The sequence below is a fragment of the Crinia signifera genome, chromosome 9 (assembly GCF_055691185.1).
Source record: "Crinia signifera chromosome 9, ASM5569118v1, whole genome shotgun sequence".
Taxonomy (NCBI): Eukaryota; Metazoa; Chordata; class Amphibia; order Anura; family Myobatrachidae; genus Crinia; species Crinia signifera.
The window spans coordinates 165481331-165509287 of record NC_139225.1 but is presented as its reverse complement, the minus strand read 5'-3'; the positions used below and the strand labels follow the sequence as shown (position 1 = coordinate 165509287).

The 27957-nt window shown below is 47.9% G+C and overlaps 1 protein-coding gene across 4 annotated transcripts in view; it reads left to right on the top strand.

Moving 5' to 3' along the window:
* TENT5D (terminal nucleotidyltransferase 5D) overlaps nt 1-27711 on the top strand; it is a 109651-nt gene extending 81940 nt beyond the window's left edge. For all 4 annotated transcript variants that reach the window (XM_083160391.1, XM_083160388.1, XM_083160389.1 and 1 more), the window contains one exon: nt 16881-27711. In XM_083160391.1, coding sequence (XP_083016517.1) covers nt 16902-18077 — 1176 coding nt within the window. In that variant the 5' untranslated portion in view covers nt 16881-16901 and the 3' untranslated portion in view covers nt 18078-27711. The remainder of the gene's footprint in view (nt 1-16880) is intronic.
* Nucleotides 27712-27957: the final 246 nt, after the last annotated feature.

Genomic DNA, 27957 nt, shown 5'->3' with positions numbered 1-27957 from the left:
TCAGTGTCGCATCAGTGATCACCTTTTTTTTTTTTTTTGAGGGTGCTGTGGGGTCTTTTTTTAATTTTTTTTTTTACACACACTGTGATTTTGTGGGTGTCCTGTGGCCACTGTGCGCTGATCAGTGACGTACATCACTGATCAGCTTTTTCGGCACAGGGTTGATCTTTTTTTTTTTTTTTTGATCAAATTCCTGTTGCCTTTGAGCGCTGTTCAGTGACGGACGTTACTGACCAACATCTGTGCTCAATTTTTGGCGCAGGACCTTTTTTTTTTTTCTGCACTACATACACACTACACACTACATACCCCCCCGGGTTGAAATAAAGTTTGTACCCCCCCTACACTATACACGTGTTGAAACATTTCACTACCAGAAACACAAAAATAAAAATGGCATCCCAAATGTCATCCCAAATGTCATCCCAGTCATCCAGAAGAATGTATTCAGCGGAGGAGGCATATGCCATGCTTGCCTCTGACTCTGACACAGCCAGTGAGGCAAGCGGGAATTTGAAGGATTCATCTTAAGCTCCTCTTCCTCCTCTAGTGATGAGGGACCCCCTCAAAGACGCCCCCGTAGAGCAGCTGAGACCCCCCCCAATAATTGATCTCGTATGGACCCCACCACCAGACAATTTTGAGCCCCAGGTTCCTGAGTTTTTGGCCATCCCAGGAATCCAATTTGATTCCACAGGTCTCAGAGAAATTGACTTTTTCAAATTATTTTTCTCTGATGATTTTATAAATTTAATGGTGGACCAAACTAATTTATATGCCCAGCAGTTTATTGCTCAAAACCCCACGTCATCATTTGCTAGGTGGACCCCTGTAGATGCAGTAGAGATGATGACGTTTTGGGGTCTGGTGTTTCATATGGGCATAGTAAAAAAGCCAGAAATTAGGCAATATTGGAGTACAGATGTTCTGTACAGCACCCCACTTTACCGTATGGCCATGACCCGGACTCGTTTTGAGTTAATCCTTAAATTTTTGCATTACAACGATAATGCACAGTGCCCACCCAGAGATGATCCCACCTTTGACCGGCCATTCAAAGTCAGGCCGGTCATTGATCATTTCAGTGCCAAATTTGAAGAGATGTACATCCCAGATAAATTCATTTGCATAGACGAGTCCCTTATACATTTTAAAGGAAGGGTTAAATTCCGCCAGTACCTTCCCAATAAGAGGGCAAGGTATGGCATAAAAATGTATAAGCTGTGTGAAAGCACCTCAGGGTACACTCACAGGTTTAGGGTATATGAAGGGAAGGATTCAAGAATTGAACCGCCAGAATGCCCCCCCTCCCTCGTAGGTGTTAGTGGAAAAATTGTCTGGGATTTAGTGCACCCCTTCCTGGATAAAGGTTATCACCTCTATGTGGATAACTTTTACACTAGCATCCCCCTGTTTAAGGCCCTTGGTTCAAGAGGTACAGCAGCTTGCGGTACTGTGCGCAAGAACCAAAGAGGCCTCCCAAAAACGCACATTGCCCAAGTAATGAGAAGGGGTGAAAGCAGGGCACAATCCACCGAAAATATGTTGTTGGTCAAATATAAGGACAAGAGGGATGTCCTTATACTGACAACAATTCACGGAGACAGTACCACCTCCGTCCCTGTACGAGGTACCAGTACCCACACCTCAAAACCTAATTGTATCCTGGATTACAATAAGTACATGGGCGGAGTGGATCTTTCAGATCAGGTACTGAAGCCGTACAGTGCCCTGCGGAAAACAAAAATCTGGTACAAGAAGCTGGCCATGTATATCATCCAGATGGCACTGTATAACGCTTACGTGCTATTCCGTTCTACCGGCCAGAGGGGGACATTTATGCACTTTCAAGAGGAAGTCATAAAGGGCCTAATATTTGGGAACCAGCAGGCAGAGGGCCCCAGTACTTCTAGTACTGGCCCCCGTATTGTACCAGGGCAGCATTTTCCTGATGAAATCCCCTCCACTGGAAAAAAGGGCAGGACACAAAAAAGGTGCAAAGTTTGCTATGAAAAGGGAATAAGAAAGCAAACTATTTTCCAGTGTGACACTTGCCCCGACAAACCCGGCCTATGTATAAAGGAGTGTTTTAAAATATACCACACATCTATGGATTATTAGGTTCATCATTTCACCGTGCTTCGGGGGTCTTGCTAATGCCACATAGCACCCACCATTCATTCCACCAGAATCTGAGCCGCAAAATCCAAAAATCACTCCTTCCCTTCTGAGTCCTGCCATGCACCCAACTGGTATTTTTTGGTCACATGTGAGGCATTGCCGTACTCGGGAGAAATTGGGGCACAGATTTTGGGGTGCTTTTTCTCCTTCATACCTTATGAAAATGAAAAATTTTGAGCCAGAACTGCATTTTTGTGTAAAAAAATGTAATTTTTCATTTGCACAGCCCAGTTGTATCAAAATTGGTGAAACCCCTGGGGGTTTGAAATGTACACTATACCCCTAGATGAATTCCCTGAGGGGTGTAGTTTGAAAAATGGGGTCACTTGTGGGGGGGTTCCACTGTATTGGTGCTTTGGGGGTCTTGCTAATGCGACATAGCACCCACCAACATTCCACCAGAATCTGTGCTGCAAAATCCAAATATCACTCCTTCCCTTCTGAGTCCTGCCATTTTTTGGTCACACATGAAGCATTGCCGTACTCGGGAGAAATTGGGGCACAGATTTTGGGGTGCTTTGTCTCCTTCATTCCTTGTGAAAATGAAAAATTTTGAGCCAGAACTGCATTTTTGTGTAAAAAAATGTAATTTTTCATTTGCACAGCCCAGTTGTATCAAAATTGGTGAAACCCCTGGGGGTTTGAAATGTACACTATACCCCTAGATGAATTCCCCGAGGGGTGTAGTTTGCAAAATGGGGTCACTTGTGGGGGGGTTCCACTGTATTGGTGCTTTGGGGGTCTTGCTAATGCGACATAGCACCCACCAACATTCCACCAGAATCTGTGCTGCAAAATCCAAATATCACTCCTTCCCTTCTGAGTCCTGCCATTTTTTGGTCACACATGAAGCATTGCCGTACTCGGGAGAAATTGGGGCACAGATTTTGGGGTGCTTTGTCTCCTTCATTCCTTGTGAAAATGAAAAATTTTGAGCCAGAACTGCATTTTTGTGTAAAAAATTTAATTTTTCATTTTCACTGCCCAGTTGTACCACAATTGGTGAAACCCCTGGGGGTTTGAAATGTACACTATACCCCTAGATGAATTCCCAGCGGGGTGTAGTTTGCAAAATGGGGTCACTTGTGGGGGGCTTCCACTTTATTGGTGCTTCGGGGGTCTTGCTAATGCGACATAGCACCCACCAAAATTCCACCAGAATCTGAGCTGCAAAATACAAAAATCACTCCTTCCCTTCTGAGTCCTGCCATGCACCCAACTGGTATTTTTTGGTCACATGTGAGGCATTGCCATACTCGGGAGAAATTGGGGCACAGATTTTGGGGTGCTTTTTCTCCTTCATACCTTATGAAAATGAAAAATTTTGAGCCAGAACTGCATTTTTGTGTAAAAAAATGTAATTTTTCATTTGCACAGCCCAGTTGTATCAAAATTGGTGAAACCCCTGGGGGTTTGAAATGTACACTATACCCCTAGATGAATTCCCTGAGGGGTGTAGTTTGCAAAATGGGGTCACTTGTGGGGGGCTTCCACTGTATTGGTGCTTTGGGGGTCTTGCTAATGCGACATAGCACCCACCAAAATTCCACCAGAATCTGAGCTGCAAAATCCAAAAATCACTCCTTCCCTTCTGAGTCCTGCCATGCACCCAACTGGTATTTTATGGTCACATGTGAGGCATTGCCATACTCGGGAGAAATTGGGGCACAGATTTTGGGGTGCATTTTCTCCTTCATACCTTATGAAAATGAAAAATTTTGAGCCAGAACTGCATTTTTGTGTAAAAAATTTAATTTTTCATTTTCACTGCCCAGTTGTACCACAATTGGTGAAACCCCTGGGGGTTTGAAATGTACATTATACCCCTAGATGAATTCCCAGAGGGGTGTAGTTTGCAAAATGGGGTCACTTGTGGGGGGCTTCCACTGTATTGGTGCTTCGGGGGTCTTGCTAATGCGACATAGCACCCACCAAAATTCCACCAGAATCTGAGCTGCAAAATACAAAAATCACTCCTTCCCTTCTGAGTCCTGCCATGCACCCAACTGGTATTTTTTGGTCACATGTGAGGCATTGCCATACTCGGGAGAAATTGGGGCACAGATTTTGGGGTGCTTTTTCTCCTTCATACCTTATGAAAATGAAAAATTTTGAGCCAGAACTGCATTTTTGTGTAAAAAAATGTAATTTTTCATTTGCACAGCACAGTTGTATCAAAATTGGTGAAACCCCTGGGGGTTTGAAATGTACACTATACCCCTAGATGAATTCCCTGAGGGGTGTAGTTTGCAAAATGGGGTCACTTGTGGGGGGCTTCCACTGTATTGGTGCTTTGGGGGTCTTGCTAATGCGACATAGCACCCACCAAAATTCCACCAGAATCTGAGCTGCAAAATCCAAAAATCACTCCTTCCCTTCTGAGTCCTGCCATGCACCCAAATGGTATTTTTAGGTCACATGTGAGGCATTGCCGTACTCGGGAGAAATTGGGGCACAGATTTTGGGGTGCTTTGTCTCCTTCATTCCTTGTGAAAATGAAAAATTTTGAGCCAGAACTGCATTTTTGTGTAAAAAATTTAATTTTTCATTTTCACTGCCCAGTTGTACCACAATTGGTGAAACCCCTGGGGGTTTGAAATGTACATTATACCCCTAGATGAATTCCCTGAGGGGTGTAGTTTGCAAAATGGGTTCACTTGTGGGGGGGTTCCTAACTTTTAGCATCTTATGGTGCTCAAAACCCCACGTCATCATTTGCTAGGTGGACCCCTGTAGATGCAGTAGAGATGATGACGTTTTGGGGTCTGGTGTTTCATATGGGCATAGTAAAAAAGCCAGAAATTAGGCAATATTGGAGTACAGATGTTCTGTACAGCACCCCACTTTACCGTATGGCCATGACTCGGACTCGTTTTGAGTTAATCCTTAAATTTTTGCATTACAACGATAATGCACAGTGCCCACCCAGAGATGATCCCACCTTTGACCGGCCATTCAAAGTCAGGCCGGTCATTGATCATTTCAGTGCCAAATTTGAAGAGATGTACATCCCAGATAAATTCATTTGCATAGACGAGTCCCTTATACATTTTAAAGGAAGGGTTAAATTCCGCCAGTACCTTCCCAATAAGAGGGCAAGGTATGGCATAAAAATGTATAAGCTGTGTGAAAGCACCTCAGGGTACACTCACAGGTTTAGGGTATATGAAGGGAAGGATTCAAGAATTGAACCGCCAGAATGCCCCCCCTCCCTCGTAGGTGTTAGTGGAAAAATTGTCTGGGATTTAGTGCACCCCTTCCTGGATAAAGGTTATCACCTCTATGTGGATAACTTTTACACTAGCATCCCCCTGTTTAAGGCCCTTGGTTCAAGAGGTACAGCAGCTTGCGGTACTGTGCGCAAGAACCAAAGAGGCCTCCCAAAAACGCACATTGCCCAAGTAATGAGAAGGGGTGAAAGCAGGGCACAATCCACCGAAAATATGTTGTTGGTCAAATATAAGGACAAGAGGGATGTCCTTATACTGACAACAATTCACGGAGACAGTACCACCTCCGTCCCTGTACGAGGTACCAGTACCCACACCTCAAAACCTAATTGTATCCTGGATTACAATAAGTACATGGGCGGAGTGGATCTTTCAGATCAGGTACTGAAGCCGTACAGTGCCCTGCGGAAAACAAAAATCTGGTACAAGAAGCTGGCCGTGTATATCATCCAGATGGCACTGTATAACGCTTACGTGCTATTCCGTTCTACCGGCCAGAGGGGGACATTTATGCACTTTCAAGAGGAAGTCATAAAGGGCCTAATATTTGGGAACCAGCAGGCAGAGGGCCCCAGTACTTCTAGTACTGGCCCCCGTATTGTACCAGGGCAGCATTTTCCTGATGAAATCCCCTCCACTGGAAAAAAGGGCAGGACACAAAAAAGGTGCAAAGTTTGCTATAAAAAGGGAATAAGAAAGCAAACTATTTTCCAGTGTGACACTTGCCCCGACAAACCCGGCCTATGTATAAAGGAGTGTTTTAAAATATACCACACATCTATGGATTATTAGGTTCATCATTTCACCGTGCTTCGGGGGTCTTGCTAATGCCACATAGCACCCACCATTCATTCCACCAGAATCTGAGCCGCAAAATCCAAAAATCACTCCTTCCCTTCTGAGTCCTGCCATGCACCCAACTGGTATTTTTTGGTCACATGTGAGGCATTGCCGTACTCGGGAGAAATTGGGGCACAGATTTTGGGGTGCTTTTTCTCCTTCATACCTTATGAAAATGAAAAATTTTGAGCCAGAACTGCATTTTTGTGTAAAAAAATGTAATTTTTCATTTGCACAGCCCAGTTGTATCAAAATTGGTGAAACCCCTGGGGGTTTGAAATGTACACTATACCCCTAGATGAATTCCCTGAGGGGTGTAGTTTGAAAAATGGGGTCACTTGTGGGGGGGTTCCACTGTATTGGTGCTTTGGGGGTCTTGCTAATGCGACATAGCACCCACCAACATTCCACCAGAATCTGTGCTGCAAAATCCAAATATCACTCCTTCCCTTCTGAGTCCTGCCATTTTTTGGTCACACATGAAGCATTGCCGTACTCGGGAGAAATTGGGGCACAGATTTTGGGGTGCTTTGTCTCCTTCATTCCTTGTGAAAATGAAAAATTTTGAGCCAGAACTGCATTTTTGTGTAAAAAAATGTAATTTTTCATTTGCACAGCCCAGTTGTATCAAAATTGGTGAAACCCCTGGGGGTTTGAAATGTACACTATACCCCTAGATGAATTCCCCGAGGGGTGTAGTTTGCAAAATGGGGTCACTTGTGGGGGGGTTCCACTGTATTGGTGCTTTGGGGGTCTTGCTAATGCGACATAGCACCCACCAACATTCCACCAGAATCTGTGCTGCAAAATCCAAATATCACTCCTTCCCTTCTGAGTCCTGCCATTTTTTGGTCACACATGAAGCATTGCCGTACTCGGGAGAAATTGGGGCACAGATTTTGGGGTGCTTTGTCTCCTTCATTCCTTGTGAAAATGAAAAATTTTGAGCCAGAACTGCATTTTTGTGTAAAAAATTTAATTTTTCATTTTCACTGCCCAGTTGTACCACAATTGGTGAAACCCCTGGGGGTTTGAAATGTACACTATACCCCTAGATGAATTCCCAGCGGGGTGTAGTTTGCAAAATGGGGTCACTTGTGGGGGGCTTCCACTGTATTGGTGCTTCGGGGGTCTTGCTAATGCGACATAGCACCCACCAAAATTCCACCAGAATCTGAGCTGCAAAATACAAAAATCACTCCTTCCCTTCTGAGTCCTGCCATGCACCCAACTGGTATTTTTTGGTCACATGTGAGGCATTGCCATACTCGGGAGAAATTGGGGCACAGATTTTGGGGTGCTTTTTCTCCTTCATACCTTATGAAAATGAAAAATTTTGAGCCAGAACTGCATTTTTGTGTAAAAAAATGTAATTTTTCATTTGCACAGCCCAGTTGTATCAAAATTGGTGAAACCCCTGGGGGTTTGAAATGTACACTATACCCCTAGATGAATTCCCTGAGGGGTGTAGTTTGCAAAATGGGGTCACTTGTGGGGGGCTTCCACTGTATTGGTGCTTTGGGGGTCTTGCTAATGCGACATAGCACCCACCAAAATTCCACCAGAATCTGAGCTGCAAAATCCAAAAATCACTCCTTCCCTTCTGAGTCCTGCCATGCACCCAACTGGTATTTTATGGTCACATGTGAGGCATTGCCATACTCGGGAGAAATTGGGGCACAGATTTTGGGGTGCATTTTCTCCTTCATACCTTATGAAAATGAAAAATTTTGAGCCAGAACTGCATTTTTGTGTAAAAAAATTAATTTTTCATTTTCACTGCCCAGTTGTACCACAATTGGTGAAACCCCTGGGGGTTTGAAATGTACATTATACCCCTAGATGAATTCCCAGAGGGGTGTAGTTTGCAAAATGGGGTCACTTGTGGGGGGCTTCCACTGTATTGGTGCTTCGGGGGTCTTGCTAATGCGACATAGCACCCACCAAAATTCCACCAGAATCTGAGCTGCAAAATACAAAAATCACTCCTTCCCTTCTGAGTCCTGCCATGCACCCAACTGGTATTTTTTGGTCACATGTGAGGCATTGCCATACTCGGGAGAAATTGGGGCACAGATTTTGGGGTGCTTTTTCTCCTTCATACCTTATGAAAATGAAAAATTTTGAGCCAGAACTGCATTTTTGTGTAAAAAAATGTAATTTTTCATTTGCACAGCACAGTTGTATCAAAATTGGTGAAACCCCTGGGGGTTTGAAATGTACACTATACCCCTAGATGAATTCCCTGAGGGGTGTAGTTTGCAAAATGGGGTCACTTGTGGGGGGCTTCCACTGTATTGGTGCTTTGGGGGTCTTGCTAATGCGACATAGCACCCACCAAAATTCCACCAGAATCTGAGCTGCAAAATCCAAAAATCACTCCTTCCCTTCTGAGTCCTGCCATGCACCCAAATGGTATTTTTAGGTCACATGTGAGGCATTGCCGTACTCGGGAGAAATTGGGGCACAGATTTTGGGGTGCTTTGTCTCCTTCATTCCTTGTGAAAATGAAAAATTTTGAGCCAGAACTGCATTTTTGTGTAAAAAATTTAATTTTTCATTTTCACTGCCCAGTTGTACCACAATTGGTGAAACCCCTGGGGGTTTGAAATGTACATTATACCCCTAGATGAATTCCCTGAGGGGTGTAGTTTGCAAAATGGGTTCACTTGTGGGGGGGTTCCTAACTTTTAGCATCTTATGGTGCCTAGAAACCTACATGGTGCCTAAAAAATAATCTCATAAAACGGAGGCTCCAAAATCAAGTAGGTGCTCCTTCTATTATGAAGCCTGTGGTTTGGTCAACGTGCACACTAGGGCCACATATAGGATATTTATGAAAACAAAAGAATTGGGGGAATCAATTTTTAGTCACATTTCTCTAGTAAAATCTACTGTGTTCCTTAGAAAAATGTATTAAAATTGCAAATCTGCAAAAAAAATGAAATTTTGAAATTTCACCTACACTTTGTTTTAATTCCTGTGAAACACCTAAAGGGTTAACAAACTTCCAAAATGCTGTTTTGAATACTGTGAGGGGTGCAGTTTTTGAAATGGCATCATTTATGGGGGTGTCTCACATACAAGTCCCTCAAAGTCACATCAGAACTGAACTGGTCCCTAAAAAAATCAGTGTTTGAAATTTTCTTGAAAATTTGAGAATTTGCTATTCATATTTTAAGCCTCCTAGTGTCCAAAAAAATTAAAAGGAGGTTGAAATAATGATGGCAACATAAAGTAGACATATGGTCTATGTTAGTTAATAACTATTTTGAGTGGTATGCTTATTTGTCACACAAGCAGAAAATTTAACATTTTGAAAATTGCTAAATTTTCCATTTTTTTTACGACATTTTGGTATTTTTCACAAAAAAACACAGACTGTATCGACCCAAATTTACCACTAACTTGAAGTACAATGTGTCACGAGAAAACAATCTCAAAATCACTGGGATAAGTAAAAGCAAAAAAAAGTTATCCCCACTTAAGTGATATATGTCAGATTTGAAAAAAAGGGCTCTGTCAGGAAGGCAAAAACAGGCTGCGGCGGGAAGGGGCTAGAAGATACACACAGCATGTGTCACGTTCCCCATATAGTATATTCTAGATGCACACAGCATGTGTCACGTTCCCCCATATAGTATATTCTAGAAGATACACACAGCATGTGTCACGTTCCCCATATAGTATATTCTAGATGCACACAGCATGTGTCACGTTCCCCCATATAGTATATTCTAGAAGATACACACAGCATGTGTCACGTTCCCCCATATAGTATATTCTAGATGCACACAGAATGTGTCACGTTCCCCCATATAGTATATTCTAGATACACACAGCATGTGTCACGTTCCCCATATAGTATATTCTAGATACACACAGCATGTGTCACGTTCCCCATATAGTATATTCTAGACAGTGGCAAACGCAGGATTTTCAGAGGGGGGTTTCCAGAGGGGCGGAGCAAAGCCGGGTCAGTTAAAGTATTCTAGATAGACCAACTGTATATAAATAATAATTAATATATATAGTGGAGTGGGCTTATTATTCATAATTTTCTGGTGGGAGGACAGCTTGCTTGACTGCAGATATCTCCAGTTCCCGAAAATAGATTTCTTAGATTCTAATGGAATAAAAAACTAGAGAATCCGACCTACCAAATGGTGTTGGGGACGAGGGGATCAGAGTTCATAAGGCAGAGCAATCTGCCAACGAGTTTATAAAACTACATACCAGGTGTGTGGAGTGGGAGCAGTAACCAGCTGCTGGAAGGCTGATATCTCTGGTTCTGGGCAGAGTAGAGACAAGCTACTAGTGTCCATCAAAGGGGGAGAGTCCCAGCTTTTGGAATATACCCTCAAAAAAACTCTAAGTCAGACAGAACCTGAAATATCTGACTGGGAAAAGCAATCAACAGGCTTGGATGGGGACCACTGCTTTGAAGTCAGATATCTCCGGTTCCCAAGGGCCGATTTTTAAAATTCTTGTACCTATGGAAAGAGGGGACCCTCAGCTTTCAGTCTAGGGCCCATAGACTCCTGGGGGGGTTTCTGGGTACTCAGAAACCCCCCCTGCGTGCGCTACTGCTAGAAGATACACACAGCATGTGTCACGTTCCCCATATAGTATATTCTAGATGCACACAGAATGTGTCACGTTACCCATATAGTATATTCTAGATACACACAGCATGTGTCACGTTCCCCCATATAGTATATTCTAGATGCACATAGAATGTGTCACGTTCCCCCATATAGTATATTCTCATACCTCCCAACATTTGTCTCCGGCGACTCGGGACGCATCTCCCGCGCGCCGGAGGCGCGCCGGAAATTTCGGGGGTGTGGCCTAATTTCGGGGGCGTGGCCTATACTCGCGGCTCCCCCGCGAGGCCACGCCCCCATTTTGCCGCTATGGGGGCATGACCCAGAGGCTCTGTGAGCCTCTAGCCATGCCCCCAGCCCCCTGGCTGCGGGATTAGACGCTGTGCGCATGCGCACAGCGTTTATTCCCCGCTGCTTAGCAGCCGACAGGGGGGACTCCCAACAGCCCCCCCACACCGCGGGACACTGCTGCCCGCGGGTGGGACATCGGGACAGGCCCTGACAATCGGGACTGTCCCGATAAAATCGGGACTGTTGGGAGGTATGTATTCTAGAAGATACACACAGCATGTGTCACGTTCCCCATATAGTATATTCTAGATGCACACAGCATGTGTCACGTTCCCCCATATAGTATATTCTAGATGCACACAGCATGTGTCACGTTCCCCCATATAGTATATTCTAGATACACACAGCATGTGTCACGTTCCCCCATATTGTATATTCTAGAAGATACACACAGCATGTGTCACGTTCCCCCATATAGTATATTCTAGATGCACACAGCATGTGTCACGTTCCCCCATATAGTATATTCTAGATGCACACAGCATGTGTCACGTTCCCCCATATAGTATATTCTAGAAGATACACACAGCATGTGTCACGTTCCCCCATATAGTATATTCTAGATGCACACAGCATGTGTCACGTTCCCCCATATAGTATATTCTAGATGCACACAGCATGTGTCACGTTCCCCCATGTAGGGACTATATAGCCACGGTCTCTGTCTCTCTGCTCCCATAACCCCACAGCTGCTGTGAGCAGGTCTCCAGATAGAGACAATGTGATCATTATGTGTGTTTAAATATTCACCGCTGAGCCTGCTCCGTCCCCCGGGTCCTGTGATCGGACAGACTTGTACAATCTCTCATTACCTTTTAATTATTATCTCTTTAACGACCCTGTATTCAGGAGGGAGCTGAACATGTTGTTTATATATTACGGAGTTTGGTCCCCAGTCCCCGATGCCTGACGCTCACTTTACGCTTTTCTATGACATTTGTTATTAATAGTCTCTGTACATTTGTAGCAGAAGGTCACATATAGAGGGTAACTGTGCATGCGTGAGTATCGCCGTACACCCCAGGGTGTCAGTCACCTTACTACAGAGGGTCCAGGGCCCGTGAGTATCGCCGTACACCCCAGGGTGTCGGTCACCTTACTGCACAGTGTCCAGGGCCCGTGAGTATCGCCGTACACCCCAGGGCGTCGGTCACCTTACTACAGAGTGTCCAGGGCCCGTGAGTATCGCCGTACACCCCAGGGCGTCAGTCACCTTACTGCAGTGTGTCCAGGGCCCGCGAGTATCGCCGTACACCCCAGGGTGTCAGTCACCTTACTACAGAGGGTTCAGGGCCCGTGAGTATCGCCGTACACCCCAGGGCGTCGGTCACCTTACTACAGAGTGTCCAGGGCCCGTGAGTATCGCCGTACACCCCAGGGTGTCGGTCACCTTACTACAGAGTGTCCAGGGCCTGTGAGTATCGCCGTACACCCCAGGGTGTCGGTCACCTTACTACAGAGTGTCCAGGGCCCGTGAGTATCGCCGTACACCCCAGGGCGTCGGTCACCTTACTACAGAGTGTCCAGGGCCCGTGAGTATCGCCGTACACCCCAGGGCGTCGGTCACCTTACTACAGAGTGTCCAGGGCCCGTGAGTATCGCCGTACACCCCAGGGCGTCAGTCACCTTACTACAGAGTGTCCAGGGCCCGTGAGTATCGCCGTACACCCCAGGGCGTCGGTCACCTTACTACAGAGTGTCCAGGGCCCGTGAGTATCGCCGTACACCCCAGGGTGTCGGTCACCTTACTACAGAGTGTCCAGGGCCCGTGAGTATCGCCGTACACCCCAGGGTGTCGGTCACCTTACTACAAGGGTCCAGAGCCCGTGAGTATCGCCGTACACCCCAGGGCGTCGGTCACCTTACTACAGAGTGCCCAGGGCCCGTGAGTATCGCCGTACACCCCAGGGCGTCGGTCACCTTACTACAGAGTGTCCAGGGCCCGTGAGTATCGCCGTACACCCCAGGGCGTCGGTCACCTTACTACAGAGTGCCCAGGGCCCGTGAGTATCGCCGTACACCCCAGGGCGTCAGTCACCTTACTACAGAGGGTCCAGGGCCCGTGAGTATCGCCGTACACCCCAGGGCGTCGGTCACCTTACTACAGAGTGTCCAGGGCCCGTGAGTATCGCCGTACACCCCAGGGCGTCAGTCACCTTACTGCAGTGTGTCCAGGGCCCGTGAGTATCGCCGTACACCCCAGGGTGTCAGTCACCTTACTACAGAGTGTCCAGGGCCCGTGAGTATCGCCGTACACCCCAGGGCGTCGGTCACCTTACTACAGAGTGCCCAGGGCCCGTGAGTATCGCCGTACACCCCAGGGCGTCGGTCACCTTACTACAGAGTGTCCAGGGCCCGTGAGTATCGCCGTACACCCCAGGGCGTCAGTCACCTTACTGCAGTGTGTCCAGGGCCCGTGAGTATCGCCGTACACCCCAGGGTGTCAGTCACCTTACTACAGAGGGTCCAGGGCCCGTGAGTATCGCCGTACACCCCAGGGCATGGGTCCTCAAACTGCGGCCCTCCAGATGTTGTGAAACTACAAATCCCAGCATGCCTTGCCACAGTTTTAACACTACCTTATAGCAAAACTGTGGCAAGGCATGCTGGGATTTGTAGTTTCACAACATCTGGAGGGCCGCAGTTTGAGGACCCATGCCCCAGGGTGTCGGTCACCTTACTACAGAGTGTCCAGGGCCCGTGAGTATCGCCATACACCCCAGGGCATCAGTCACCTTACTACAGGGCCCGTGCAAGGTATATCGGCACCCTCTGCAAAACTTCAGTTTACCCCCCCACACACACACACACGCGCATACACCAATACCCACTTTCCATATATACGGGGTCAATTTACCAATGGATTGCACATGCAATGCGATCCCGGCGGCATTTATTACGCAGGGTGGCACTGCGGTCTGTAGTCTACAATGTGGTGCTGCCATCTCAGAGTAGCCTCAGGACCCACTGCGATGCTGCCCGGTGTTGATACATTGGGCAGCATCTCATCCCCCACATGCAAATATGCGCAGGACAGAACCATTGGTCCCCGGTGCGGATACGACGGGGATTGGACCAACCAGAATCAAGGCCCTAAGTCGCCTGACATGATTTTAGCTGTTTTTAGCAGAAATTTTTGATTGATATTAAACTGAACTAAAACCAAAATCCGAGGGTGATTATGAATTGGAAACAAATCCTGAAGCCCATATTTAGAGATGAATTATTTATTCGACACCTTCTAGAAGATAATCGATGGAATGTAAATGGTTGCTCATAGCAACATCCCATCTTCTGCAGAACTCCCATTTTAGTAATCCCACTTTTCCATCTGCAAGCCGGGTCGCACCCGGGATTTTGTACCTGCTACAACCTGGGTGCGACTCGGCTTGCAAACCCTTTCACACTAGAGTCCCCACCCAGCATAGTGCCGGGCAGGTGACGTCACCGGGAGGTGGGGTCAGGGAGGTGCTGGGAGGCGCCGGCTTTTGCACTGTAGTGAACGGGACCCGGGACGCATCGACCCCGGTTACCCATTTACACTACACAGTGACCCAGGTTGAATATGTGATCAACCCTGGTCGCTACCTGGGTAGAAACAGTGGCGTACCTATAGTACCGCAGCCCCCGCGACCGCGCGGGGGGCGCTGTGCATGTGCGGGCGCCGGGGGCTGCAGTGCTATAGTTACGCCCCGCCGCCATCCCCCGCAGTCTTTACCTGTCTTCAGTACGTGCTAGTCCCGGCTCCCTTCTTCTGCTATGAGGACCACCACAAAATGTCCGCCCCCATTTAGCAGACAGTTCTCTGAAACTGTCTGCTGTATGGGGGCGGACATTTTGTGGTGGTCCTCATAGCAGAAGAAGGGAGCCGGGACTAGCACGTACTGAACGTAGGTAAGACTGCGGGGGATGGGAGGGTTTGCATGGGCGGCGGGGCGGGGGTTGGTGCGGCGGAGCGGCCGCCGGGCGCCCTCCCTTCAGCGGCGGGGGGGGCACCCAAAACCTAGTTACGCCACTGGGTAGAAATGCTGGGTCGCACAACCTGGGTTATTTCTACAGGTAGCATTTCTACCTGCCTAAAATCCTGGGTTTTGCGCGCTCCTGTGCAAAAACCTGGGTTATTTAGGCTAGTGGAAAACTGGTATAAATAACCCGTTAGAGGGAATGTCACCCTGTGATAAGCGTTGCAGTAGGGGAGATGCATTGAATCTTTGGTCCCTGACTTGTCAGTAATGGAACCTGGGCTCTGACGAGGACACAAAACCTTAATCATCAAACTACAAGTTGGGGCGTAAAAGTCATAGTAGGACATAAGTCAAATAAATTGATGTGATGGTATAAATAAAGTTATTATGGCAAATGTGATTAGATTGATACATTGCTCATAGTTCTGTCCTCTTCACGGAATTCCTGAACGTTCTTTGTCTCCATCTGATGCCGGAGAGTCTCTGTGTACGCGGTGGAACTAAGACCCCGTAGGTTTGGGACAGATATCGCTGATGGCGCAGGGTTTGTTTCTGAAGTGGTAGCAGCCAATGGTTGGTTGTATGAGGGGTAGGTAGGAACAAATGGGTCCCTAGTGGGTAGTAGTCACAGGGCACCTAAACGTTTAGTTCCGGCACTGCTGGGCACATTATGTCTATAAGAGGCATTACTATTACGGGTATTATACACCTTTTTTTTTTTTAGCATGCGCCTTCAGCACGTGCTGACTCTTTGTAACGTAGGGAAGGGCACAAATTTATAGCTTGCAGGGGGGCGCCAAACACCCTAGCGCCGGCCCTTCCGGGGATGTACTTTAAGCACAATTTTTGGTACTTATGTATTATCTGGGCTCCCATGTTAAATGCACCCCATTTTTTCATACCCCTACTATCCAACTATGCATGGAGTTGATTTTATATAGTGTGGCGAGCGCAGCGAGCCACCGTGCCCGAAGCGTGGCGAGCGGACGCGGTCTCATAAGAAAAACGGGAGCCCAGATATTACATAAGTACCCAATTTTTTCTATATTTTATTTTAAGGATGCATGGCCATGCCTCCCATTATTAGGCCACACCCCCGATAAATCCCTGGGCCCGGCTGGGCTCTCTACTGACCTGCACCCACCCTCAGATGGCGGGAAGTTGGAGGCTGGGAGGAACTTGGTCACACCACCGCTCTAGCTGCCGATGTTGTGCACATGCATTCAGCTAACATTCAGTGCCGGGAAGGGGCTTGGGGCAGCCTAGCAGATGCCAGAGTACTAAGCTTCCCACAACATGAAGAACAAGGGAGGCATGACATGTGGTCAAGTCCCCTACTACGACTCATACCATAGGGCGTGATCTGATGGGCGTGTGGACATGCCCCCTTTGCACAAGACTCCACCCTATGTCAGGTGCCCGCACCAGTGTCATGGGCAGGATTACAATTGTGAAGAGTTTGGAGGCATTTCTCTGGACTAATTGCCTTTCCAGGGACAATGGTCTCAATTTCTTAATGGGATCAAGGTGCATGTGTTTTGATTGATCTGTCATTTGCAGCTAGGGTGTTTATAACATCCTGTATATAAATATTATATTCTGGGGGTTTCCTACTCTGTAATATGTGTCACCCAAAAGTGAGCTATGTTTGTGTTCTATGGTCCTCACCACAAATGATCCTAATATGTTGCTTTCTCCCCCTACAGTTGTCTCACTGGTTGTCCATCATGACTGAACAGTCGGACTGCAGATTTAGCAATCTGAGCCAGGACCAAGTCACCATCCTAGACCAGGTCCTGACCGAGATAATTCCCATCCATGGAAGAGGGAACTTCCCAACCATGGAGGTGAAGCCGAAGGACATCATTCATGTGGTTAAAGAGCAACTTGTCAAAAAGCAAATTGTGATACGTGACATCCGCCTGAATGGATCCACAGCCAGTCACATCCTCATGCAGCAGAATGGGACCAGCTGCAAAGATTTGGACATTATCTTTGGCGTGGAGCTTCCCGGAGAGCGGGCGTTTCAGACCGTTAAGGAGATTGTCTTAGATTCTCTTTTGGATTTTCTACCCAAGTGCGTTAACAAGGAGAAGATAACTGCTCTCACCATGAATGAGGCATATGTCCAGAAGATGGTCAAGGTATCAACGGAACATGACCGCTGGAGTTTGATCTCCTTGTCCAACAACAGTGGCAAGAACGTAGAACTTAAATTCGTCAACTCTTTAAGACGGCAATTTGAGTTTAGCGTGGACTCCTTCCAGATAATCCTGGATTCGATCCTAGACGTATACACAGACAAGGACTGCGACGTGCCCTCAGACTCCTATCCTACCATTGTTGCGGAGAGCATGTATGGGGACTTCCAGGAAGCCATGGAGCATCTGAGGTGCCATCTCATTGCGACAAGGAATCCAGAAGAGATTCGAGGAGGTGGGCTTCTCAAATATAGCAACCTCCTAGTGCGTGACTACAAGCCAGCTGATGAGGTTGAAATCAAGTCCCTGGAGCGTTACATGTGTTCCAGGTTTTTCATTGACTTTCCTGATGTGGTGGAGCAACAGAGGAAAATTGAGTCCTACCTGCGCAATCATTTCATCGGAGAGGAGAAAAGCAAGTACGATTACTTGATGATACTGCGCAACGTGGTCAATGACAGCACGGTGTGCCTCATGGGTCATGAGCGTAGGCAGACTCTCAACATGATCACCATTCTAGCTCTGAAAGTTCTCGGGGAGCAAAATATTATCCCGAACACAGCAAACGTTACGTGCTACTATCAGCCGGCCCCTTACATGAGTGACAGGAACTTCAACAACTACTTCATTACTCAGGGCCAGCCGGCCATCTTCTACCAGCCCTACCAGTTTCACATACACCTGCAGAGCGAGCTGGTGTAATGGTGAATAAAGGTCTACGTAAGCGCAAGCCCAATCCCCTTCTGTTAAATGACTATTTCTTGTGCAAAATATCACTTTAAGTAAATACATTAGTATTGATTACTCAGACCATTCCATCTGCCTCTATGATCCATTTAGCCTCTCGTCACAATGTAGATCATCTGTAGACTTACCGACGACTCTGAAATACTGTGATATAGAAATAGGCTTATTTGCTGTAAAAATAAATGAAATCTTATATTTTTAATGAATAACTCCGTGCCAATATTAGAGTGCCATCAGAAGAAAATATATTCTTGGAATTGTATTATGAATGATTTTTAATGACATTTCTTACAAACCGTAATCTGTCTGCGGACTGTAATTATCTACGAATGCTTCTTGTTTTATGTCTGTATAACCTTTATGTTGGGCTCAATTCTCTGCCTTTGACATGGAATCGACGTTCTTGGCTGCAGCACCAAAGTGATTGGTGACTTTAGATTAGTAATTGCTGAAAAGTCAGAGGTTGCCCGTGTCCGCCTCACCCGTTATACCAATGATCATGTTTATGATGATGCTTCGTAGAGAAAACCATTAGTGCATATCCAGTTTGACGTTGACTGGACCATATTCATGTAGACTTATTATATGGTCAATTTTCCTAGTGTTTGGCTGGATGAAGCTTGGTATGAAGACTCCTCAATCAGCAGGAACAATGGTTGTATTCCTCGTTGGGCTTTTATCATGAAGGGAATTCAAAATGTTCTTCTCCAAGTTGGGTTTCATAGAGAATGTTATATTATCTGGTGCCCACTGATGGTGGCTCTTTGTAGAACATGATGGTTGAGACCAGGGTAGATCCATCTGCCAGGGTGTAATAGGTCCAACAAGATAACTCTGTTCTGAATGTGCACCAACTGTGTGATACATACTGGAAGCATGTGTTACGTGGTTTCATCACTTTATCCTGGAGATATATTTGGTTGATGGTTTTACTGCTGGCTGTGGGATCCTTACTGGTTTCCATGGCCGGAGACCTCTTATTACCCCCATTTCACATCATGTTACCAATCCTCCAGTCGGCTGTATTGTATAAATCCGGCGTTGCTTCTGGTTTATGGACCACGTTGATATGTATAGTGGCCAGTGATACTGCAGAGAGGGTCAATGACGTAATGTATAATTGTGTAGTTGTCGTTCTACATATGAATGGGTTGTGTGGAGTAACAGTGTGGGGTGATATGATGTCCCGAATCCGGGCGTAGGAAGCACAGACTCATACCCTACATCTCGGAGCAGTTTATTGGGAGTTATAATCCATCATCATGGGATGTTGTTGGGTATAAAATCCTAGCGGTCAGGATCCCGGCAGTTGGAATTCCAATAGCTGAATGCTGATGCTCAGAATGACTGTGCATTCCGGTGGATATGTAACCATCCCTACTACTAATCCTAAACCGCTCTTCCTGCAGCCTAACACTAACCTCCCCTCCCGCGGCCTAATACTAACCTCCCCACCTGCAGCCTAAATCTAACCTCCCCCATCTGCAGCCTTACACTAACCTCCCCCATCTGCAGCCTAACCCTAACCACCCCCACCTGCAGCCTAACACTAACCTCCCCACCTGCAGCCTAACACTAACCTCCCCTCCCGCGGCCTAACACTAACCTCCCCCACCTGCAGCCTAACCCTAACCTTCCCCACCTGCAGCCTAACCCTAACCTCCCCCACCTGCAGCCTAACCCTAACCTCCCCCACCTACAGCCTTACACTAACCTCCCCCATCTACAGCCTTACACTAACCTCCCCCATCTACAGCCTTACACTAACCTCCCCCATCTGCAGCCTTACACTAACCTCCCCCATCTGCAGCCTAACACTAACCTCCCCCATCTGCAGCCTAACACTAGCCTCCCCACCTGGAGCCCTACACTAACCTCCCCACCTGCAGCCTTACACTAACCTCCCCACCTGCAGCCTAACACTAACCTCCCCCACCTACAGCCTAACCCCCCCCCCCAGCTGCAGCCTAACACTAACCTCCCCCACCTACAGCCTAACACTAACCTGCCCCAGCTGCAGCCTAACACTAACCTCCCCTCCCGCAGCCTAACCCTAACCTCCCCTACCTGCAGCCTAACTCTAACCTCCCCCACCTACAGCCTAACACTAACCTCCCCAATCTGCAGCCTATACCCTAACCTCCCCTCCCGCAGCCTAACCCTAACCTCCCCTCCTGCAGCCTTACCCTAACCTCCCCCACCTACAGCCTAACCCTAACCTCCCCTCCCGCAGCCTAACCCTAACCTCCCCTCCCGCAGCCTAACCCTAACCTCCCCTCCCGCAGCCTAACCCTAACCTCCCCTCCTGCAATCTGGTGATTCTATCTGCCAGGATCCTGACTACATCCCATGGGGAGAACACCTCTTACCTCTACCTTTTCCACAACTGATCATGAAGGTGGGCATCTGACTACAAGCTTCCGAGGTCATTGCCCCCTGATAACACCCTGCCAGACACCATTGTGCAGCGCTGGCAGAATAATGCGTGCCAGTACCTGGGTCTGTAGCAGCTACGCCCGTCCTATGATACAAAGCAGCTTTTTATTCACCAAAGATGGATTTGTAAATGTTTCACAGAAGTGCCTCTGCGCTGTTACCGCGTGCGTGCGCCAAATATATGCTTTATGTACAAATGGCGCCTGCCAGACACTCAGTGCACCTCCTTCCAGTGTGAAGGGATCATCCCCATGTGTATGTGTGTGCGTGTTAGTGTGCATGCCTGTGTGGATATGTGTGTGTGTGTGTTAGTGTGCATGCCTGTGTGTACAGTATATGTGTGATTCTATATACTATATATATTATAGGCACAGACACAGTACTAAATGCTGGATTGGATTTCCCTTTAGTTCTTGCTATGTCATGTCATGTAAATGTAACTTGGTTTTATATATATATATATATATATATATATATATATAATGTGTGTGTGTGTGTGTGTGTGTATTCCTTAGTACAACTATTCTCTTCTGAAGGCTGAATGTGGCGACGTTCCCATATGTGCTTCCGCTGTGAATGTACCACGCTACAGTATATGAGAGGAACCTATAGACCATATTGTATATACTTCCCTTGAAGATGCAGGCGGGTCTCTGATATCAGGGATGACCAAGTACGTTACTTAGGAGACCGCAATCCTAAACACTTCTTTATGCAGTGACTCAGAGTGAATGCCTGGTTGTATGCTGCTTTCCAGGCATAGCACATAGGGAAAGGATATTACATAAATGCCTGATACGCATCTACTTCCCCCATAATCAGATGCAACAATATCTACAGAAAGAACTATTGGCCAATCCGGCAGAATTCACTGCAGTCTCCGCAGGTAACGTGGTAGTAGCACAGGCTGTGGGCAGAAGGATGCTTACAGTATAAGTATGGTCTATGCTACAAAGATAATTACAGGGGTCTGAGGCGAGTACAGACTTGTGTCTGTCTCTGGGGTCCTACAGACTGTCTCTCTGCTGCCAGGAGGTCTGTCTACTTATTATGTCACTGTGGTGGTGGCAGCACTTATGTCCCCTGTGAGAAGCTAGAAAAATGTATATATTCCAGTACTTATTGTGTTTTGTGACTATTGGGATTATCTCAGGAAATACAGTGCACAAGAGGCACCAATCTCCATGTCTGACAGGCAGCATAGCTATGGTACAGTAAGACCGGTATGAGGAATGTACGGAGAGGCTCCCGGTATGGGGAATGTACGGCTAGGCCCCCCGGTATGAGGAATGGAAGGATAGGCCCCCGTATGAGGAATGTACGGATAGGCCCCTGTATGAGGAATGTACGGATAGGCCCCCCGGTATGAGGAATGTACTGATAGGCTCCCGGTATGAGGAATGTACGGATAGGCCACCGGTATGAGGAATGTACGGATAGGCTCCCGGTATGAGGAATGTACGGATAGGCTCCCGGTATGAGGAATGTACGGCTAGGCCCCCTGGTATGAGGAATGTACGGATAGGCCCCCCCGGTATGAGTAATGTACGGAGATGCTCCCGGTATGAGTAATGTACGGATAGGCCCCCGTATGAGGAATGTACGGATAGGCCCCCCCGGTATGAGTAATGTACTGAGATGCTCCCGGTATGAGTAATGTACGGATAGGCCCCCGTATGAGGAATGTACGGATAGGCTGCCGGTATGAGGAATGTACGGATAGGCTCCCGGTATGAGTAATGTACGGATAGGCCCCCGTATGAGGAATGTACGGATAGGCTGCCGGTATGAGGAATGTACGGATAGGCTCCCGGTATGAAGAATGTACGGATAGGCCCCCCCGGTATGAGTAATGTACTGAGATGCTCCCGGTATGAGGAATGTACGGCTAGGCCCCCGGTATGAGGAATGTACGGATAGGCCCCCGGTATGAGGAATGTACGGATAGGCCCCCGTATGAGGAATGTACGGATAGGCCGCCGGTATGAGGAATGCACGGATAGGCCCCCGGTATGAGGAATGTACGGATAGGCTCCCGGTATGAGGAATGTACGGATAGGCTCCCGGTATGAGGAATGTACGGATAGGCTCCCGGTATGAGTAATGTACGGATAGGCTCCTGGTATGAGTAATGTACGGATAGGCCCCCGGTATGAGGAATGTACGGATAGGCTCCCGGTATGGGGAATGTACGGATAGGCTCCTGGTATGAGGAAAGTACGGATAGGCTCCCGGTATGAGGAATGTATGGATAGGCTCCCGGTATGAGGAATGTACGAAGATGCTCCCGGTATGAGGAATGTACGGATAGGCTCCCGGTATGAGGAATGTACGGATAGGCTCCCGGTATGAGGAATGTACGGATAGGCTCCCGGTATGAGTAATGTACGGATAGGCCCCCGGTATAAGGAATGTACGGATAGGCCCCCCCGGTATGAGGAATGTACGGATAGGCTCCCGGTATGAGGAATGTACGGATAGGCTCCCGGTATGAGGAATGTACGGATAGGCTCCCGGTATGAGCAATGTACGGATAGGCTCCCGGTATGAGAAATGTACGGATAGGCTCCCAGTATAAGGAATGTACAGATAGGCTCCCGGTATGAGTAATGTACGGATAGGCTCCCGGTATGAGTAATGTACGGATAGGCTCCTGGTATGAGGAATGTACGGATAGGCTCCCGGTATGAGTAATGTATGGATAGGCTCCCGGTATGGGGAATGTACGGATAGGCTCCCGGTAGGAGGAATGTACGGATAGGCTCCCGGTATGAGAAATGTATGGATAGGCTGCCGGTATGAGTAATGTATGGATAGGCTCCCGGTATGGGGAATGTACGGATAGGCTCCCGGTATGAGTAATGTACGGATAGGCTCCCGATATGAGGAATGTATGGATAGGCTCCCGGTATGGGGAATGTACGGATAGGCTCCCGGTATGAGGAATGTACGGATAGGCTCCCGGTATGAGAAATGTATGGATAGGCTGCCGGTATGAGTAATGTATGGATAGGCTCCCGGTATGGGGAATGTACGGATAGGCTCCCGGTATGAGGAATGTACATATAGGCTCCCGGTATGAGGAATGTACGGATAGGCTCCCGGTATGAGGAATGTACGGCTAGGCCCCCCGGTATGAGGAATGTACGGATAGGCTCCCGGTATGAGGAATGTACGGATAGGCTCCCGGTATGAGGAATGTACGGCTAGGCCCCCCGGTATGAGGAATGTACGGATAGGCTCCCGGTATGAGGAATGTACGGATAGGCTCCGGTATGAGGAATGTACGGATAGGCTGCCGGTATGAGTAATGTATGGATAGGCTCCCGGTATGGGGAATGTACGGATAGGCTCCCGGTATGAGGAATGTACAGATAGGCTCCCGGTATGAGGAATGTACGGATAGGCTCCCGGTATGAGGAATGTACGGATAGGCCCCCGGTATGAGGAATGTACGGAGGTGCTCCCGGTATGAGGAATGTACGGATAGGCTCCCGGTATGAGGAATGTACGGATAGGCTCCCGGTATGAGGAATGTACGGATAGGCTCCCGGTATGAGGAATGTACGGATAGGCTCCCGGTATGAGGAATGTACGGATAGGCTCCCAATATGAGGAATGTACGGAGATGCTCCCGGTATGAGGAATGTACGGAGATGCTCCCGGTATGAGGAATGTACGGATAGGCTCCCGGTATGAGGAATGTACGGAAATGCTCCCGGTATGAGGAATGTACGGATAGGCTCCCGGTATGAGAAATGTACGGATAGGCTCCCGGTATGAGGAATGTACGGATAGGCTCCCGGTATGAGGAATGTACGGATAGGCTGCCGGTATGAGGAATGTACGGATAGGCTGCCGGTATGAGGAATGTACGGATAGGCTGCCGGTATGAGGAATGTACGGATAGGCTGCCGGTATGAGGAATGTACGGATAGGCTCCCGGTATGAGGAATGTACGGAAATGCTCCCGGTATGAGGAATGTACGGATAGGCCCCCGGTATGAGGAATGTACGGATAGGCTCCCGGTATGAGGAATGTACGGATAGGCTCCCGGTATGAGGAATGTATGGATAGGCTCCCGGTATGAGTAATGTACGGATAGGCTCCCGGTATGAGGAATGTACGGATAGGCTCCCGGTATGAGTAATGTACGGATAGGCCCCCGGTATAAGGAATGTACGGATAGGCCCCCCCGGTATGAGGAATGTACGGATAGGCTCCCGGTATGAGGAATGTACGGATAGGCTCCCGGTATGAGGAATGTACGGATAGGCTCCCGGTATGAGCAATGTACGGATAGGCTCCCGGTATGAGAAATGTACGGATAGGCTCCCAGTATAAGGAATGTACAGATAGGCTCCCGGTATGAGTAATGTACGGATAGGCTCCCGGTATGAGTAATGTACGGATAGGCTCCTGGTATGAGGAATGTACGGATAGGCTCCCGGTATGAGTAATGTATGGATAGGCTCCCGGTATGGGGAATGTACGGATAGGCTCCCGGTAGGAGGAATGTACGGATAGGCTCCCGGTATGAGAAATGTATGGATAGGCTGCCGGTATGAGTAATGTATGGATAGGCTCCCGGTATGGGGAATGTACGGATAGGCTCCCGGTATGAGTAATGTACGGATAGGCTCCCGATATGAGGAATGTATGGATAGGCTCCCGGTATGGGGAATGTACGGATAGGCTCCCGGTATGAGGAATGTACGGATAGGCTCCCGGTATGAGAAATGTATGGATAGGCTGCCGGTATGAGTAATGTATGGATAGGCTCCCGGTATGGGGAATGTACGGATAGGCTCCCGGTATGAGGAATGTACATATAGGCTCCCGGTATGAGGAATGTACGGATAGGCTCCCGGTATGAGGAATGTACGGCTAGGCCCCCCGGTATGAGGAATGTACGGATAGGCTCCCGGTATGAGGAATGTACGGATAGGCTCCCGGTATGAGGAATGTACGGCTAGGCCCCCCGGTATGAGGAATGTACGGATAGGCTCCCGGTATGAGGAATGTACGGATAGGCTCCGGTATGAGGAATGTACGGATAGGCTGCCGGTATGAGTAATGTATGGATAGGCTCCCGGTATGGGGAATGTACGGATAGGCTCCCGGTATGAGGAATGTACAGATAGGCTCCCGGTATGAGGAATGTACGGATAGGCTCCCGGTATGAGGAATGTACGGATAGGCCCCCGGTATGAGGAATGTACGGAGGTGCTCCCGGTATGAGGAATGTACGGATAGGCTCCCGGTATGAGGAATGTACGGATAGGCTCCCGGTATGAGGAATGTACGGATAGGCTCCCGGTATGAGGAATGTACGGATAGGCTCCCGGTATGAGGAATGTACGGATAGGCTCCCGGTATGAGGAATGTACGGAGATGCTCCCGGTATGAGGAATGTACGGAGATGCTCCCGGTATGAGGAATGTACGGATAGGCTCCCGGTATGAGGAATGTACGGAAATGCTCCCGGTATGAGGAATGTACGGATAGGCTCCCGGTATGAGAAATGTACGGATAGGCTCCCGGTATGAGGAATGTACGGATAGGCTCCCGGTATGAGGAATGTACGGATAGGCTGCCGGTATGAGGAATGTACGGATAGGCTGCCGGTATGAGGAATGTACGGATAGGCTGCCGGTATGAGGAATGTACGGATAGGCTGCCGGTATGAGGAATGTACGGATAGGCTCCCGGTATGAGGAATGTACGGAAATGCTCCCGGTATGAGGAATGTACGGATAGGCTCCCGGTATGAGAAATGTACGGATAGGCTCCCGGTATGAGGAATGTACGGATAGGCTCCCGGTATGAGGAATGTACGGATAGGCTGCCGGTATGAGGAATGTACGGATAGGCTGCCGGTATGAGGAATGTACGGATAGGCTCCCGGTATGGGGAATGTACGGATAGGCTCTCGGTATGAGGAATGTACGGATAGGCTCACGGTATGAGGAATGTACGGATAGGCTCCCGGTATGAAGAATGGGTGGAGTTTGTTTGTGTGTTTGTATTGTTGAGGACTAAGTGTGTTACACATAGCAGCGCCTACTGCGGACACTACGCAGGAATACACAACACAAAGTGATCATGTCTCAGTGTATATGTTCCGTATTATTCTATAGATAGCTGACATGTTGCAGTAGCGTTTCTTTGTATTCCGTGTTCTGTGCTATTTATCTTTGCCTCTCATGCAGAACACAATATGAGCAATGGACACATTGGCGCCATATTAACCTGTCACATGACTAGATTTAGCATTACCCATACACAGGTAATAATCCTTTCTGCGAAGAGCGCTATAAAGATGTCAGCTCCTCGCAGAACGCGCAGCAGAAATCACCTTTATAGAGAGATAACAAACAGACATTTTCACATCCTTAATAAAATCCCTGTTATAGAATACAGTGTAACATCTTATAGTTGTTCCATCATGTGTAAGACAGTCTCTGATTGTTCTTCTATTCCCCATTATTGTGTGCGCTGCAGAGCCCATGGCCTATGTGCATTAAGGGGGTTTTTGTAGCATATGAAACCTTCCCCTGTAACACAATTATGCTGCTTTCACAATCCGGTCGGATTGTTGGGTTGATGGACCCGGTATTTTTCAAAAGGCCCTTTCACACCGCACAGTGGCCCTTATTCTGGTTAATTCGCAAGGCTGTGAATTTGCAGCCTTGCGAGTCCACCAGACACCCCCTCGCCCAATGAGCTCATTTGCAAGGGCTGCGAATGGATGTTTAACATAAACGAATCGAAGGGGTCTGAACGAATGGCCCATAATAACCCGCAGTGACTCGGGTTGGACCCGGGTTATTTGTGAAGTGTGAAAAAGGTGAATAGAACCGGGATTAATTGGGGAATGTTGTATAAATCATAGTGTTAGGTTTGCGATGCTCTGTGGTTTTTTTGTGGTGGGGACAGGACTCGCTTCTATTGGTCCGCATGTGTTATGAATGGCGGCCACAAGTCCCGGTAGTGTCTGTTACATTGTCCATAAATTATTGGAATTGGTTATGGACCACGAACCCCAGGGGCACCTCAGGGTGGCATGGCACACAGTGTGGAAACCATTGCGCTCGGAGAAGAAAATAGCTTTGAGTGACTGGCACCCACATTCCCAGCCATGATCAGTAACGGGGGGGGGGGGGGGGTCTGTCTGACTACCCATTATATGTTGTCTGCGGTCAGTAATGATGGGGGGGGGGAGGCTGTCTGACTGCCCGTTATATGATGTCTGTGCTCAGTAATGGGGGGGGGGGGGGGTCTGTCTGACTGCCCGTTATATGATGTCTGTGTTCAGTTATTGGGGGGGGGGGGGGGTCTGTCTGACTGCCCATTATAGAACATACATGTTGACGCAGCTCCACCATCCTATCCTAA